Below are 19,076 nucleotides of genomic sequence, written 5' to 3'. Positions count from 1 at the left end.
GCTGGGGTTCAAATAATGCTGTATATAAGGTTATTTTCAATCTGTCCTAATAGAAACAAATATTCTGTCAAATTTTCCTTGTCACAAGTATTTACACATTTACACAACCGTAATATGACATAAATGTAACGTGGTATTAATTAATAACAATGTAATTCAGGGGTGCCGTTGATAAAAAGGTTATTTACAGGGGTGCATTGAGTCAAGGTTTGAGAACGACTGCTCTAGTCTACTCTACAAAAAACTGATTAGTACACAAATAAATACATTTAGCCATCATTGGGAGGCTCAACATAACTGTTGTCGCAACAACATTGAGACTTTCACTTATTTCCAGTTAACTGACGCACAAGAGACTCGTTGTCCATGGATTAAGAATAAAGACGTGTACTATTATATGCAGAACAATCCATCTTGTGGAGTGCAGGGTGGGCCTCTCATTCCAGCGCACCACACTGACAGAATATCATGGTTGTGTCATTCCTGTAGTCACATTCAGAAATCCCTATGCATTTCAGCCCCTTTGAAGGGACACAAGCGCTGAAATGAGATCGCACAACCCACAAGAATGTCACACTAATTGAAGTTGACAAAAATACGAACTGCGCCCTTTTGAACTGCTGACATTGTACAGGGTGGATTAGGCAGCGTATATTAACAACAGGTGACAGGGGAGGAGGAACAGTGGAGCTGCGAGCGGACCCACTGTCTCACACAGGGACTGGTTTGGACGGACACCCTATGTGGCAACGTCAAAAGTAGACAGAGGGACACACAAAATAAATTGTGTCTGGCATGTTACCTCATCTCATCCCGGAACAAACCAGTGTGCGAGCAGCTGCGCACACACAGTACTTTTACACGGACATAAACAGAACTCTGGACATCACTATCGTCATATAATATTGCACGAGTCAGGTTTACGTTTTTTCTTTAATTTATTTGTATAACAAAGTCTTATATAGATTTGTTTGATATTTATACAACAAACATTTTAAGGACAAAACTTCATCACTTACTATACAACTCGTAAAAATAAAGTCATAAAAAAATGGCAATATTAACATCTTAAAAATAATTGTTGATTTGTGATTTAGCCATCATAGCTTTTACAATGTCAGAAAAGATGGAGCATGGTTAAAAGATCACATAACGGCCAAGTCCAGTCATCAAACAGTAATGCATTCTGAACAAACAGCATAAAATCATATACAAAGATGCAACAAAAATAACACCATTTACATCCAAATTCAAAGTAAACACGCGTAAATGTGGGACTGTCGCAACAATAAAACATCTGTGTATGGACAAAAAGGTCCACATATTTATGCAGCATGGCATTGTAAATAATTTAATAATGAATGACCTAATCTTCTTGTCAGAGATTAGGCCTACTGAATTTATTTTTCATTCAACCTATATATAAAAAGTCTTGCTCACTATTAGTAATCATTTACAATTATGGAGGCTTCAATAGTTCTCCGACTTGCTACTGAAGCACCATAATGACAGTATCTCTGTTACAATAGATATTTATAATAACCTAATAGTATTTAAGCATATACTGTACATTGAAGAAAAAAAACTACTTTCCCATACTGTATACTGTATAACTATACAATTCTCACATTGCTTTAAATCTCCAAGTCCTCTATAACAGTGGTTCCCAAACTTTTTAGCTCGAGACCCAAAAGAGAATTTGCCCGGGACACAAACTAGTGAAAATAGCAGATCTACAAGCCCACAAAGCATCGTTTTGTGCCGCGTTGCGAGCTTGCAGATCAGCTATTTTCACTACTTATTATTATAATATTTGGATTCATGGAATTTCTCAGATTTGTTTGTTTGTACGAAGATTTATAAAATCTCAAATACAGCAAATTCTTGGGGGAGGGGAAAATCTGACTGTGACCCAAAATGGGTCCCGACCCAGTTGGGGAACCACTGCTCTATACACGGCTACCAGAGCAGCCAGAGCTCTCAGGGTCTCCGGCTCCACAACAGTAATCAGTCTCTCAATATCTCAATCATCTGGTTTGGTCTGGTCGTTCAAAGCGGTTCATGTAACAGCAGCAATGTCTATACATTAGACATGGTCATTATTTTACACTTTGTCAACCAAAATATACAAATCAATGCATGCCAGGCACTGACACATCACACAATGTTCTTACTGTATTGTAATAGTAAATTAGTAAATGACCCCCAACACTGACCACCATCTGTAGCTTCCACCGGGTTCTGTCTTTAATTAATCCTCCCGTCACCATTACACTGGACCTTTGCTAGCAGAAACTACTTCATGCTCTTCCAATGTCAAGAATGAACTTGGAACAAGGGCTGGGAAATATATAGATGTTATGATATGGGAATAGACAGCGCCTGGGATTTTGGATATTCTAATATTGTGATATAGGATAAGCATTGTCTTTTCCTAGTTTTAAGCATTTAAGCCATAATTTATACTTTAACCATGTTAATTTATGAAAAGAAATTCATAAATGTATCGTCATGTTTTTGTATTTCTATTCCTTATGCATGTTGTTGAGTTATGTAAATAAATAAAAGTAAATTAATAGACTCAACAAAGAGGGAAAAATCATTATCTTCACAATACGATATCGTCGCAATACACTAGCCTATAGACAGAGGGATTTGGTCAAACGTATTGTGATAATTGACTGTGTCCAAATCGCCCAGCCCTACTTGAAACTCCATGTAAAGGTCTAGAGAACTGAATCAGGGAGCATTTAACTCTTCAGCAGAATACAGTTGCAGAATAAAAGAAGGCAAAGATGGTGGCGGTACATAGGGACATCTGGATTGGAAGTTGTGGGAAATCAAACCCTTGTCCAGCCGGGTCACAGGCTCCCAATGTTGGGGAAGCTCTTCAGCTTCTCTGGGAAATCATCCTTGTACAGCACTGGGTCAGCACGGTGCTCCACTACCTTCAGAGGCATCGTACCGAACACTGACGCAAACTTGTTGATGCACTCAGACCTAGGGATAAAAAGACAACTCAATAACCAATGAACACTGTAGAGAACAATAAAGCCTGCACATCCACTCACTAAAAAACAGGTGCCGGGCTGAGGTCGGAATCCATAAAGAAAAGTATAGTCCACACACTGGATCATGCTCCAAAGCTTAAATGTTTTATTTAGGTTCCTTTACACCATTGGATGTGGCGTTTTGAGCCCATCGACTCTTTATCAGACCTGAACACTTATATCAGGTCCTTTCTAAGCCAAAGGTATCTAATTAGCAAATTTGCCAAATTATATTTGATATGACACCAAGCAAAAGGTATGCATGGTCTATTTTAAAACTGTTTTCAGTCATAGATGTTTTTCCTTCTCCTAGTAATTCGTTTTATAGCAATTAATTTGGATAACTATGCTTTGTAAACAGAAATGAAAATGTAAACCACTACCTCTCAACCATATGCGTCTGGTCCAGGGACAGACCATCGATGGCAGTGCACTCAGGACATTTGAACTTTTTCCTGGGGGTTACCTAATTAGAAACAGACGTCGACAAAATAACTTGGGGGCAGTTACAGTACACTTGTCACTTTAACGCAGGTTTTGAGATCAGATCATGGAAAATGGAGTTTAACATCACTGTGAGTCCAAATTTGGCCTGTCTCTGAATTCTTTTTTCCTGCTCTAAATAGCTTTACACTGCTCATATGCATATTTCCAGCGATGCAGAATTCCAATCACAAATGCAAGCCTGCCTACTGCCAAATCTGTCTCTGTAGAGCATTAGTGTTTTGTGAGAGAGCATGTGTGAGATATGTGGGGCCAGTGCAGGGGAGGGTGTGGTGGTCCATGATTTGATGGCAGGGTGCACATGAGCCCCAGTGAGCTTAGGAAAACATACTCAAAAGGGGAGTGTCAGTGAGTGACACCCAGATAAGAGAGGTTAAGGCTGGGCTTTAGTGCACCTGGGCACAGCCAGTCCAGCGGGGGTGCGGTGGAACAGAAGGGTGAGAACTGATCGGACACAGAGATGCTGGGCCCGTCTGACAGAACTGCTTTCTTGCTTTCGCCATGATCTATAGAGTCAAGACCAGCCAGGATAATGAATGTTTTGGACTGTACCTTTATTGGGGCTTTGCCAGTGATGTTAGCCACCAGGAAGTTCATGGCGATATCTTCACAGTTCATGTGAGCATCTACCCAGTTCTTGATGTCTCCAGGCATTTTGTATGTGTACAAATAATTGAAGTACTGGAATGGAATCAGACACACAATGCAAAATTAGTTATACAAATCTGCAATAACTTGCCATATGCACATGAAATAAAACATGTCATTATGCACAATAACTCTTATATACACAATTCTCTATAACTCTCTATAATGAAATGAGTGTAATCTTTGACCGTAGCGAGTAAAGACTCCATCTCTGGAGTGTGCTTTGAATTGATGCGATGAGCTTTCTAGTAACAGTGAGATAACCTTGGTCCACCTATGACACTGTACTCATCCATCTCAGTCACTAGTGTTCCTGCCTCCAACACTCCCCAGGTAGATATAGAGGGAGCTGTGCAACCAGACCTTTCTCCAAAACTATTTTTGGTGCTTTGTTGGGACAGGAAAAAGGTCTGGCATGAGCCAATTGACTAAGAAATATTGGCAGAATTATTATCATATGTAATTATCATGTAATGTGAAATGTATTAGTGTGACATCACTTCAAAGCAATGACTTCTGAAACCATGTGGTGCACGTGGATAAAGGACAGCAAGGAAGACTACTGAAATTCAACCAGGGACTCCCATGATACCTTGTGGTAGAAGGCAGCTCCAGTGAGAACCATGGACACCTCATTGGTCCACTCCGACTCATACTTCCACTTCCCCATCTCGTGGTCCCAGAGGTGCAGCCGGCCAGGATATCCCACCAGCCTGTCTGGGAACTCCCTCCACACCTAGAAGCAATGTCAGGGCAGGAGACAGGTTGTCACACCTAGAAGCAATGTCAGGGCAGGAGACAGGTTGTCGGAGACACTCAGCTTTGTTGGGCCAAAGTGAGAACCGATGACTTGCATTGGAAAGTGGTAGATTAGCCCATTTAGGCCTGAACACATTATGACGCAATATTTTATGCTTTAAATATTAAAAAAATAGCAGATATACAAGCTCACAGCGCGGCACCGAGTGCCGCGCTGTGAGCTTGTAGATCTGCTATTTTTGAAAAAGTCGTGAAAATGTGTGCAAATCTTTGAATATATGTATTTTCAAAGCAAACGTTTTTAACTCAAATTTTGCTTCTGGGTGGTCCCTGGAACTAAATATGTTGAATGGGGGTCCGTGGCCAAATACGTATCATTTTTGGGGTCCTTCACATGAAAAGGTTAGAGAACCACTGACATAGTTGTCTCTCAAGAACAGACTAACTGAGCTCCAGTCAAGTGAAAAGGACCTTTTCTTTGACGATGGCTGGCCAGATTGCTGACATAGAAACATAGGTTTTTTCCAAAAATCTTAGAAGGATTCAAAAGACTCTTATAGATTCGGGTCAAAATTCTAATTTTCACGATTTTTCAAAAATAGCAGATCTACAAGCTCGCAGCGCGGCACTCGGTGCCGCGCTGTGAGCTTGTATATCTGCCATTTATTTAATATTTAAAGCATAAAATATTGCGTCATAATGTGTTCAGGCCTAAATGGGTTAGAACCTAGCCAAAGAAACATTTCCTACTAAAGAATCATTCAACCTTTTTTTTCAAAATACAGCGGTCTGGATATTTTTTTGTACAAGCCAAAGATCATTATTGCAATCTCTTCAAAGATAACTGGTTCAGGCCCTCTCTCCGAAAGGCTGCTCCACCAAATGGCTGGATCTCTACGGCTTGATATCTGCAGGCCGTCAAATCCAACGACTGGGAGCGAGAAGCACCATCGCACAGCCAAATAGACAGACAGCTCCTCTAAGGTATACTGCCCCTCATTCTGTGTAATTATCCTTAAATTGAGCACAATTGAATGAAATGGGTTCTAAATGCCTGCAGGTGAGTGGAGTTGAGTGGGGTTGCAGAGATCTGTGAGCATGGACAGCATCAGCTCTGGACCTGTCATCGTTCCTCATACATCAAACACATCACCAACATGCAGTTCAAATCCACAATACTGGAGACTGGGACTGTAATCTCCCTGAATGAGTCTGACTTCAAATTCCAGGATAAACTAAAAGGCCTGGCTGCTTTACCTGCCATAATGGGAAGATGGGGGAAATATGGTCAAGGTTTTTTCTTTTTCTCTTGGTCTTCTGGAAGCGAATATAAATGGCAGAAAAGAGTTCTCTCACCTCATAGCCAAACTGCAGCTCATCAGATGTCAACATGATGATGTCATCATCAATTGCAAGCACAGCCTCGGTTTCGATCTCGTCGTAGGGGAAGAAGCGGTTACTGAGTTTGTTCTCTTTGGTCCGCACGACTTTGAGAGGGACAGCTATCTTTGGCCAGAGAGACTCTACAAGTTAAGATAAACATGGATATAAGTGATTATTATATGTTTTCACATACACAAACACACAGTTGTTCATCATTGCTATAGGTTATGGTATGGTATATTCAGAGGTTTAATCACTTTAACCTTGGTATAAATATTTTCATTTTGCAAAATGTTTCAAAAATCGCACATTAACAAGCTCCCAACAGGTTACAATACATTGGACTTCGTAGATCAGCCATTTTTGAAAAAGATCTGGAATGACATTATGCTAAAGTTTTCTAAAATATTCAAAATAAGTGGTTAAGACATATTTCAAAATGTGACCAATTTCAATCAGCGGCGGTGGGGAGAGAATTATGTCATTCACCACAGAGAGATATTTGAAGATGATCCTGGCAGTGGAAAAGAGGGCTGTGGCAGTAAAAATGTACTCGCTGTCTTGTATCACTACGCCAACCTCAGGCATGTGCAAATCTAACCACAGATTCTTCATGAGGCAGAGCAATAAGAGTTTGTTTTTTCAGACGAGTGTTTCAAAAAGCTTGGGCAGAATCCAGGGCACGGACTATGGTGCAGGCACATGACATAAGATGAGTTCTCTCATTAATGGTGGAACTTGGGCCAGACAGACAATGACAGGCTATTCAGGTTCTCCATTCAAAAGTGCAACTACACATGACTGTTTTTAGATTTGTTTTAGTCGATTCAGTGATGTATAATCTTTTTATTAGAAGTTCAACCGAATTCAGCACAAAGGGGCCAGAAATGTATAACAAAACCAAAGAACTTGAAGATTATGTTACAAAAGTGCTAAGATCTCAAGGTAAAATATTTTAACTTAATTCAATGCTCTTTTGTGGGCAGCAAAAGGAGCAACATGAAAACACCAAATACATCGGGCCTCTGTACGATTGAGGAAGAAATACATCCTCCTATATTGAGCTGAGCCCCAGGAGTTTGACCTGTCAATGGCCCCTTGTTAATTCTAATGGGTCACGAAGCTCCAGCCAGGCGCCGCTGACGCCTCTAATCAAAAGCCAGCACTGGGCCATTAGGGGGCACTTCAAAGTGGCTTCACTGCTTCATTACATTGGCTGGCTCTTACAGCAGGAGGAGGATAGATTTAATTCCCAGTCAAGAACAGTCCCTGTTCTGAAAGCTGAGCTGTCAGTGGGATAAGGCTCCATAAACTGTCGCATACCTAATTGCCTAGTTAAGGGGAATAATTAGAACACATGACGAATAAATAACGACTAATACGAGCTCATTCCGCCACATCTCTAACAGGCTGCTCCGTGTCTTAACCCCAATTTATATTTTGGTGCATGGTGGAGACACTCGCTTTCAAGCTAATGCACGATGTACGTATATAAAATCGGATTTTAGGACAAGGTGTAAATGAATTAAGCTTAAGACAAAAAAACAGCACAAAGGCCAAGCAGACATACACAGTGATGTTAATAGGTTTTTAATGTAATGAGTCCCGGGACCCCAGAAGAGTTTTTCGGATGAGTCCCAGGGATATTTTATGGGTCCCAAAAAAATTCAACGCCGCGGAGATGGGTATCGTTCACCTCTGAATCGATACGATACCTTTTTCGATACCTGGGAATCGATACGATACCTTTTTCGATACCGTTTTCGATACTTTTTTATGTATTATTATTATTATTACTACCCTTATTATTACCATTATTATTATTATTATTAACTTTTTTCTATAGGCTATTTTACACACCACAATAGGTTATTAAGGCCGTCTAAAGACTGAGCTTGTAGATCGGCTATTTTCAAAATGTTTGCCTATTTCTTATATTTATTTTACAATTTGGCTAATGTTTGAACTTAGAACTAGGATTTCTAAATACACTAGGCTACAGACACGCATTTAATTATATTTATATCACTGGGACCCCAATTTATATTACATTTTAAAAAACTAGAGTAGGCCTACAAATGGAACAGGTCCATTTGGTTCCATTTGTTCACCGAGTAACAGACCCATTAAGTTTCCAAAAGATTCCCTTTTACTTTGCTATTAGCAATATAAAACGTTTTTATATTCAGCAAAATGTCAGTAATGGTATTGTCTGCCTCTCATTATTGTCAAGGAAGAAAGTACCGCATGTCGCTGCCTTGCTTAAGTTTCATCAAGGCAAAAAAAAAGCACCCTAAGACACACACCAAAAGTTGTGTGTGCGGGGGAAAGAGGAGGGGCAGCCACCGTTGCACAGAAATCACTTTCACTTTCAGCTTATGACAAACGGCAGCTTTTAATCAATGCACAAGGATTTAAGGACATTATATTTATAATGATTACAAGAACATTCACTACCTGTAGCTATGGAGTAGGCCTACTCCGTTGGAACCTACTCTGTTGGAACGGAAATAAACTTGTACGTGCTGTTAGACAGACAGTTGGCTCCTCTCCTCTCCGCAGGTTTAATAGGAAGCAAAGACAGACACCACGGTTTGATTTGATCATTGCGTAGTCAATTATGAAGGGATTTCAAAAATTTAAACGTCTCCATATTGCTTGGGAAGTCTACTTAGCAGAACATCGCGGCCTTTGCGATTCGCTAATCGCTAATGTTTTTCTTTTACCGCGATGCGGTAAATTATGGATTAATAATGGAGGCGCGTCCCCGGGACCCCAGAAACAAGACGTGAATGCGTCTCTGGGCGACATGAACGCGTATTTGACGCGGGACGCGCACGTAATGACATCACTGCATACAGTATATACATAATATGATACTTTAGTATCGTGCTCTTACTTATCAGGTAGGAGTCTAGGACCCTAGATAGGGATGGGACGATAAGCGATATTATCGTTTATCGTGATAAAAAACACTAACGATAATCGTATCATGGAGATTAAATTTATCGTGAAATCGTCCTCCGTCATGCACTGGGATCAATTCACCTTTTATTTGCCGAGCTGCATATCCAGTACCATTAAAACCCTTTTTTCACTCGTCTCTACCAAATCTCTTTGCCAAAAGATTAGCCGACCGCGGCGCGTTGTGAGCTTGTAGATCTGCTATTTTTTGGCAAATGTTCCACCCCAGGATAATGGATATTGGGGATATTTTGATTATCGCGATAATATTGTAAATCGCGATTTCTTTGGTCACAATAATGGTGATATGAAACTTTCATATCGTCCCATCCCTAACCCTAGGCAGGACACCTACTGATGGGTTCAGGTGAAATTGATCAAATATGAAATGCACTGATGTGTTTGCATAACCAACATTAACATTTCAATTTCACCCACATATTTTACCGCTTTCTTTACAAGGGCAACAACATGTCACAGAGCTGCTGCTCTTTTCTCATTCTTTGTGTGGAGGAAACGCTGGAGGGCTTTGGCTCTGGAAAGGAGCATGTCATGCCTCTCAGTGTTTCGGCAAGAAAAACAAGCCTTGGCTGCTCTTACTGTTATCACTCATCTGTTGTATATCAGGAGCTCCATTCTGAGCCTATAAAGCCCAATGGCATAGATAGAGATATACCGTATCTCTATGCCATGAAAAGGGGGGAAAAACATTTCTCCTACTCGCATCAAGTTGGCAGTTTAATTTGGTGTGCTGACTGTGCTCAGCCACTATCATTCCATGTATGCTTCCAATTGCCAAGTTTAGCAAAACTCTCTCAACATAATGAAAAAGGCTGTTGGAAGGCATAGACCTCTTAGAAGGACAACAAATAAAGCACTGCAAACTCCTATCTATGAACATTAAATGCATACTGAGCACAGATGTCTATAGTGAATTGTAAGCATTTAGCAAGAATGCTGTGTAAATCACGTGAATGCAAAGATCAAGTAGTCAGGCCTGTGTAAGTATAGTAATAAGGGATGTAAACCTTATGGGCTTGAGGTTGGAGATGAGAAAACAAGCCTCTAACAAACATCCCTGTCACAATATTATGGAGGAAGACATCAAACCTGTACTTGCTGCTAAAGTGCTGCAAATGGTTGATGCGTCATTACCCTTTGGTAAAAGAACACTTTACAGTATGTGCTTGGAGGGATACACAGTGTGTGTGTGTGTGTGTGTGTGTGTGTGTGTGTGTGTGTGTGTGTGTGTGTGTGTGTGTGTGTGTGTGGTGGGTGGGGGTAATTCTTAACCATGGACTAATGGTGCATTTACACATACACAAAGCGTCTGCTTCCATTTTCTATGGAAGCAGATGGCATTGCCGTGCAAAGGATCATGGGATCGGTCAATAGAAAATGTAGGCATGGAAAAGCATGTTGAATTGAATGAATCCTTTCTTAATAACGTGCAAGGGATCATGCACAATGTTCAACACCGCTGGAACTGGATTTGTATCATAAAAAGAAAAACCCACCATGGAGTGTTTGCTGTGCATGTATGCGTACTTGCTTCTAAGTATGCATCAAAAACATGCACATATTTGCTATGGAATGATAACTGTAAGATGGTCAACCACAATGTAAAAGAATGATTTTAACCCAACTGCCATCCCTATTCTGGGGGGGGGGCGAACAATCAGCAAAAATAGCAGATCTACAAGCTCACAACACACCGCGTTGCTACTCGTTGTGAGCTTATAGATCGTCTGATTCCGGTGAAGAGATTTGGTGTAGAGGGAAAAGGAATAGAGCCCTGGGGGACACCATTGGGGTCAATGAGGTATATAGTTTAAGTGGTTGAGAACCAGCTTCAAAATATATAACAGAATCTCCCAAATGGTTTCCACGAGTCAAGGCAACAGCTGTGGTGCAAATTCAGCCAGCATATAATTGACTGAAAATGGAGGGACATTTGCAAAGATTATGTTCAAAGTCCAGATCACACATCAAAAACAAAGGGAAGGGCATGGAAATTGAGCCCAACAAGTGATGATAATCAGGACAAAAACACATCCCTGGATGCAAGACAGGAATGTGTGCTGAGGGTGACATTCCACCAGAGAGAGAGAGAAAAAAAACCTTTATTGCACCTCAGGCAAGGCAAAGCAATGAGCATTGCCTGAAAATCACAATCAAACCTGGGGGAAAAGTCAGTAAATAGCCATGTCCAGAAACAACAGATGAATGGTAAAAACAATTCAAATGGAATTTTATGGGACAATAGACTAGATTTTACAGGGTCCTAGAGGTGTGTTTGGTTCCATGAGGTGGGTACTGCTGTTTGTTAAATAGAACTTCTTAAGTGGCTGAATTGTGTACTCTATTTACTACAGGTCATTCTTGTAACCAACAAATGGGATTCATAAATACATGAATGAAACCAAACCCACCAATATTTAATCATTTCAACAGCTGATTATTATTAATAATAATTGTGGTTTTACCCTCAGGAGGACTCTTGTTCTGGTTATTCCACACCACCAGCAGCTTGGCCAGGCTGGGGACCTTGGATATTTCTGTGATGACCCTGAAGAGACTCTCAATGCGGTCGTAGGTCAGCACCACCGCTGTAAAGCCAGGTGATCTGGGTGGGATGAGGGGCAGGAACAGTGGACTGTTCACACTGGACCACTTCTACACAGGACAAGAAGCAAAAGAGAGTTGTTAAGCCTCATTCATACTCCAAGGTGAGGTGAGTAGCTACTCACTTTTAGGCTGAGTCGCTACTCACCTTTTGTCGGTCAGTAAAAACAGAAATATGTGAGTTGAGGTCAATGTTCTGCAAATCCCCTGAAAATCTACTGTCTTGCAATTATTGTCTCAGCCACGCTGAAGACATGACCGAGAATATGTTTTGCACCCTGTCGGTCTGCGCGTGCGTGCATTTTCACATATGCCTTTTATAAGGCCACCAGGAGGCAGACTTTTTTATATTACTCCTTCAGATTTTATCAAATGTTCATGCAAATTGGTACACATGATCTTTATAGTCATGTTATCAAGAAGGATCTGTTGGATGTTGTAAACTTTGCATGCACATTCGCACAACCCTTTTAACATTACTCCATTATAGCGTCACCGGTGTCAGATTTTTACAAAACAATTTGATATTATTTTACTCCGACACATTTTGACAAAAAACACGCAAATCGGTACACATTATCTCTATAGTCAAGTGATCCATCCAATTTTTCATATTCCATCCTGATTGGCAAATTCAGAACATTGCTGGCCCACAATAACCGACCTGTGTACCGAGCAGCACTTTTTCTAGTAACACAATTTTATTAAATTATCTATATTTTATAATGTATTCATTTCATTAGTTTTATTAATTGTTGCAGCCCTGCATAAGAGAAATGTATACAATCAGTTCATTTCTCTCTGAGCCCCCCCCCCCCCCCCATCCTATAGCTGACGCCTGTATTTCCTGTGAAAGAATGACCTTGCTCTGAATAAAAATTCAGAGCAAGGTCACGCTTGATCGGTGTGTAATATTGGCGTTCTGTGTGGATGTGGTCATGACACAAACAGCAGTTCAAATATATATATATTTAAAGCTCCTGGGCGGGGTTGCACCACCTCACACTAAGTTCAAACGTAGCCAAGTTGTAACGTAAATGGCTTCTAAGTCAAGACTTACGCATTACTAAAATTTCAGCTGTTGCACCACTCTAACGTATCTGTAAGTAACTACTAAATATTTACACCAGCCTTTGGGCAGCACTAAGACCTTACTAAGCAACCTATCTCTATGGGAGTAGAGCATCTTCACTACTAACGTGGCAGACAGCATTATATCGGCTATTTAATTTAATTGATATTATTTTACTCCGACACATTTTGACAAAAAACACGCAAATCGGTACACATTATCTCTATAGTCAAGTGATCCATCCAATTTTTCATATTCCATCCTGATTGGCAAATTCAGAACATTGCTGGCCCACAATAACCGACCTGTGTACCGAGCAGCACTTTTTCTAGTAACACAATTTTATTAAATTATCTATATTTTATAATGTATTCATTTCATTAGTTTTATTAATTGTTGCAGCCCTGCATAAGAGAAATGTATACAATCAGTTCATTTCTCTCTGAGCCCCCCCCCCCCCCCCCCATCCTATAGCTGACGCCTGTATTTCCTGTGAAAGAATGACCTTGCTCTGAATAAAAATTCAGAGCAAGGTCACGCTTGATCGGTGTGTAATATTGGCGTTCTGTGTGGATGTGGTCATGACACAAACAGCAGTTCAAATATATATATATTTAAAGCTCCTGGGCGGGGTTGCACCACCTCACACTAAGTTCAAACGTAGCCAAGTTGTAAGGTAAATGGCTTCTAAGTCAAGACTTACGCATTACTAAAATTTCAGCTGTTGCACCACTCTAACGTATCTGTAAGTAACTACTAAATATTTACACCAGCCTTTGGGCAGCACTAAGACCTTACTAAGCAACCTATCTCTATGGGAGTAGAGCATCTTCACTACTAACGTGGCAGACAGCATTATATCGGCTATTTAATTTATTCAACAATGAAACGACCCATCTGTTTAGAACATACATTAAGCCCTATATACATTTCGGCCATTTGAAAATAGCCGATCTACAAGCTCACGATGTGTCTGCTATCAATAGAGTATTTCTATATTGCAGGATTGATACTTTTTTAATTAATTATTTGAGTACTTTTCAACCACATACAGCACAACAGCGAATTGAGCGGTGCGCTCTCTTCCCCCGTGTCTCCAAATATGCATTGCCCTGCGTTACTTCACAACGGGGGAAAATGTATGAGGCCAATATAATTTGTGATACAATCCGTTTGCAGGGCAGTGCGCAGGGATGCGCTCGCATATCAGTGACTTGTGTACATGCCAGTGGAGAGACAGAGCTCTCTGTTGACAAAAGACGATACAAGCTTTATTTCCTTACTAGAAACAGTTCGTTTTCATTGGATTCGGGAGCTATGACGTAATTTTTGCGACTATACATTACTTTAGGAACAGTCTACGCATTACTAGTTACGTTATGCCTTAAGAAGTCGTGGTGCAACACCTGTTAGTAACTCACTTAGTTACAAACTAACTAGTAGTTACTAAGCCTCTAGTAAGGACTTTACACCCTAACTTAGGGCAGAACTTACGTTCTGGTGGTACAACTGGCCCCTGGTGTTTAACACATTCCCCGCCATTTTAACATACCTTCGTACTCTACGGTGCCTCTGGTCTCCATAGACTTCCATGTAATTCATAGTGCACGGATCATGCACACCCATGCCTAGATAATGCACCACGTGTGTCCACATTGCTCACAGCTTTCAAACAAAAAAATCCGAATGGAAATCCGTTCAGGCATTCATGAGATAGAAGCCATTATGTTTTCCTAAAATGTAAACAAAGATGGCTGCCATGTTTGATAGATGGGGTTGCTATGGGGGTTAAACATGCAATTTCGCGATTTCTATCATGCCTACTACATTTTTTGGGGTCAGAAAAAAAAATTTGAACAAAATGTTTTTTTGATTTTTTTTTTTTTTTTTTTTTTCAAAATGGCGGAAATTCTCGGGACTATCGGGCCTGGCAGGGAAAGACATTGAAATAATCTCGGGACTATCGGGCCTGGCATGCAATGAGTTAAGGAGCTTACACACCAATGACCAGTCTCTCTCTCTATGGGAAGTTATTGCCAGCCTCACGTCTCTCCTATGTTGCCCCTGTCTGTCAGGTTTTCCATAATTTAAGGTGCCATAATTTAACTTTACTGGGCAGTGAGGTCACCTGCAGTGATTTCCAGATGACTGCTTTACTATGGAGCATTAATTTAAATAATTTCTCTGAGATTAATAGAGTCAGCAGCACAGAGAATGCCAGGCAACCAGTGAAAAGTGCCCTGCATGCCAAGTAAATCATAAAAGAAACTGCAGTAAACGAATAAGTTGAGAGGCACAAGTCCTCTCAGAGTGAACAAGAGTTGGGAAGAAAGTAAAAGCCAGAGAGAAAAGTAGAATAAGAAAAGAGTTTGCAATTAACTCATACTCTGCGATCCCCGTCGAAACCGGAGATTTCCCGCTGTACCGCGGTGCCATGCCCGTCGATCCCGGAAGTTTAATTAGCTTTAATCATTATGAAAGGATTAAAAGTATTATCGCAGATTTTCGCTGATTCTGGCTCTTTATGCCCGCCCCTTAACTGTATCCGGTCGTATTTCCGGTCTGGACCGGATCTAGCTTTCCGTATCCGGTCTGAGCCTGGGCCATAGTCCCGCCTCCATTGGTTTACATTGTAACAGAAGAGGAAGCTACTCGGCGATGGAAAGCTCGTTTTTCAATCTGATTTTTGCGTTTGGAAACTTTGATCCAGTCTCTACACGCCTGGATTATGATCCCCGCACATATCGTGCGTTTTGTGCGCAAACGTGTCCACGTGTTACAATAGCGCACAGCTGGCTTTTTTCAATGTTTTTTCATGTAAACACTGGCGGATTAGCAGGGATACAGCGTGGCAACGGATATGTCTATTTCAATGGGTTTTTTTTTATTAGAAAGCTGTCACCGAGTCTACACGTCTACTAGATGAGTCGCGCACAGATTGTGCACGATGCGTGCGCGTGCCCACGTTAAAAGGTAAGGACAATTTGGCAGCTGCTTACTACAGCTATGTTTAAAATGGCAGCAAAATTGTTAAGCCTGACAGAAGAACTAATGTTCTGAAAGCTAAAAACTCTAGGAACTAGAACCACTTATTTATCTTCTGCTCTGCTGATGTACTGTAAATACAAGTGGTGTTTCACTGTACATCTTAACTCATTTGCTGCCATTTAACAATACCTTCGTACTCCAATCCTGCCAAACTGTCTCCATAGACTTCCATGTAATTCATGGAGTGCACGGATCATGCACACCCATGCCTAGATAATGCACCACGTGTGTCCACATTGCTCACAGCTTTCAAACAAAAAAATCCGAATGGAAATCCGTTCAGGGCAGGCATTCATGAGATACAAGCCACTATGTTTTACACTGTTGTGAGCTTGGAGGTCTGCTACCTGAGTTGTATGGGGGTTGTATGGGGGTTAAACAAGCAATTTCGCGATCGCTATCATGCCTACTAACGTTTTTGGGGTCCAAAAAAAAAAAAAAAAAAAAAAAATGATTTTTTTTTTTTTTTTTCAAAATGGCGGCCATTCTCGGGTTCCTCGGGCGTGGCAGGGAGGGACATCCCAAAATTCTCGGGTTCCTCGGGCTTGGCAGGGTATGAGTTAAGTGCAGCAGGGATCCAGGTGAGTTCCATAGGGCAGAGAACGGGGAATGTGCAATAAGGCAAAAGGGAATAAAACGCAGGGGAGGGCAGCGAGGACACCAGGGAGAATGGCGAGTATTGCAGGTAGTGGGGAGTAAGGGGCGTCAGTGGCCATCTACAGCCAATGAGGGACTTGGCTGCTCTTTCCTGGCGCTGCATTAAAACATTTTTGTAAGTGCTGGAAGATGTACTGGCTCCAGCTTACATCAAAATGATCCGAGCTGTAAATCGAATACTCCCGGTGAAGAGAAGACACATGAAAATGCACTAGCACGCAACTTTTTGCAATTCTTTGCAAAAGGTTGGTGAAAAAAATTGTAAGAGGTTAATATATATATGCGTGCTTGTGTATATGTGTGTGTGTGTGTGACTGTGTGTGTGTGTGTGTGTGTGTGTGTGTGTGTGAGAGAGAGAAATGTGTGTACTCTATCGCCTGTGATATACAAAATAATAATTCATAACTTTTTTACAGTTGTGTATAATGTGATATAAAGTGTATAATGTGTATAAAGTGAGGTTGTCACCAAATCCCAAGGCGCACGAGGACTCACGGCACACCGTTTGGTTAATAGAGGAGGAAAAAACCCTAAAAAAAAGCCTTAGTTTTCGAGGTACCCCTACCCGGGGTAGAACAAAGCGCGACATAGTTTTTTCATATCTTTAGGATGTCCCCTTCATGAAATGGATTGTCCCAAGTTTTACTTTGACCGCAAAAGTCATGAAATTGATCCATGAAGGGACTCATCACATAGGCAAAAAAACGCCTATCCTGAAAGATGGAGTTCCAAGTCAATCCTTTGTCATTTTCTACCTGCAGGTTGTTTTTACCTCATACTTGCACAGATGGTCTACAGGTAGTGTCCTTACATCCCAGAACAATCAGAATGCAAAAATATGGTTCTGTTTTGAATCTGCAGCCTTTTAAATAAGGACTTTCTATAGGCGGAAATTACATTTCTAAGGAATGTTCCCCTGTAAGTCTGGTGATAATCTTCTATAAGGGGTAGAACAAAACGCGACATAGTTCTTTCAAATCTTTAGGATGTCCCCTTCATGAAATGGATTGTCCCGAGTTTTACTTTTACTGCCAAAGTCATGAAATTGATCCATGAAGGGACTCACCACATAGGCAAAAAACGCCTACCCTGAAAGATGGAGTTCCAATTCAATCCTTTGTCATTTTCTACCTGCAGGTTGCTTTTACCTCATACTTGCACATATGGTCTACAGGTAGTGTCCTTACATCCCAGAACAATCAGAATGCAAAAATATGGTTCTGTTTTGAATCTGCAGCCTTTAATATAAGGACTTTCTATAGGCGGAAATGACATTCCTAAGGAAAAATCCCCTGTGATCCTGGAGATAATCTTCTATAAGGGGTAGTACAAACCCTGACAGTGTTTTTACTTGTCCTCTTCATGAAATGGATGGTCAGTAGTTTTACTTTTACTGCAGAGGTCATGAAATTGATCCATAAAGGTACTCACCATAAAAAAGCCTACCCTGAAAGATGGAGTTCCAAGTCAATCCTTTGTCATTTTCTACCTGCTGGTTGTTTTATCTCATATTGCACAGATGGTCTACAGGTAGTGTCCCTACATCCCAAGGCCTAATTCTCTTCACCTCAAAAGCAGCAAACATATTGTTCTATAAGCAGTCTATGGTATTCAGACTTAGATGCAGTACAGTATGTACGTATGTAAGCCTATATTCAGTAGAATACACTACACTTTGTGCGCCATTCTTAATGCCAAATAATCAGCAGCCTTTTCTCATTTTCATCTATTTCTTTTTCAATCAACAACTATTTTGAGCAGTGTAAGGGAGACTGACCAATATTTGATTATTTGGCATGCAGTAAGCCAAAGATTCTCAGATCCCGAAGTTCATGAATGTGCTTCACCAGCTTGTTGAAAGCTGTATTATTGCTTATTCTGAACAGGCTGCTCATTGCATTGCATCCAGTCAATGCGTGCCATGCTAGAAGACTCTCACACAAAGCCACTCCCAATGTATTTGTAATATCAGACATTGGGATGTATCGTTGTCTATCCCATGACCAGCATGCATGAAAATGGCAGCTATTCCAAGCAACACAAGTATATCCATAGTACTGTACATATAAATTAGGTCAGGGTCTGAGAACCTTTGGCTTGACAGATAGTCTACCAGAGGCTTCAGGATGTTCAAGACAATATGCCCTCACTCTCTATGGCCTAAAACAGAAGGCAAAGGGCCAGGTGTGTTCTAGTCTTGATGAGCTCCGTTGTATTCTTGCATCAACGACAGACATGCCAGTCTCACATCTGCCTCCCACTGAGGATAGTTTTGAATGTTCAACAGGCTATGTACCAAACTGGTACAGTATATGGTGCCACAATCATGTCCCCAAACCCCTTCTGTGGAATCCAGTTGGGAAGGG

At 40.9% G+C, this 19,076-nt stretch overlaps 1 protein-coding gene across 1 annotated transcript in view; it reads right to left on the bottom strand.

Annotated features, from left to right (window-relative positions):
- Positions 1 to 950: 950 nt before the first annotated feature.
- The window catches only part of ext2 (exostosin glycosyltransferase 2), a 38,203-nt gene continuing 20,077 nt past the window's right edge, over positions 951 to 19,076 (bottom strand). Inside the window, exons 10-15 of the mRNA XM_080729847.1 lie at positions 11,795 to 11,984; positions 6,318 to 6,484; positions 4,795 to 4,938; positions 4,107 to 4,235; positions 3,434 to 3,516; positions 951 to 3,000 (exon numbers count right to left, since the gene is read on the bottom strand). Of these exons, the coding sequence (XP_080585973.1) occupies positions 2,862 to 3,000; positions 3,434 to 3,516; positions 4,107 to 4,235; positions 4,795 to 4,938; positions 6,318 to 6,484; positions 11,795 to 11,984 (852 nt within the window). The 3' untranslated portion in view covers positions 951 to 2,861. The remainder of the gene's footprint in view (positions 3,001 to 3,433; positions 3,517 to 4,106; positions 4,236 to 4,794; positions 4,939 to 6,317; positions 6,485 to 11,794; positions 11,985 to 19,076) is intronic.

The sequence above is a fragment of the Nannobrachium achirus genome (genome assembly GCF_963921795.1).
Source record: "Nannobrachium achirus genome assembly, chromosome: 7".
Classification (NCBI taxonomy): Eukaryota; Metazoa; Chordata; class Actinopteri; order Myctophiformes; family Myctophidae; genus Nannobrachium; species Nannobrachium achirus.
This window is presented reverse-complemented; position numbering and strand designations above follow the sequence as displayed.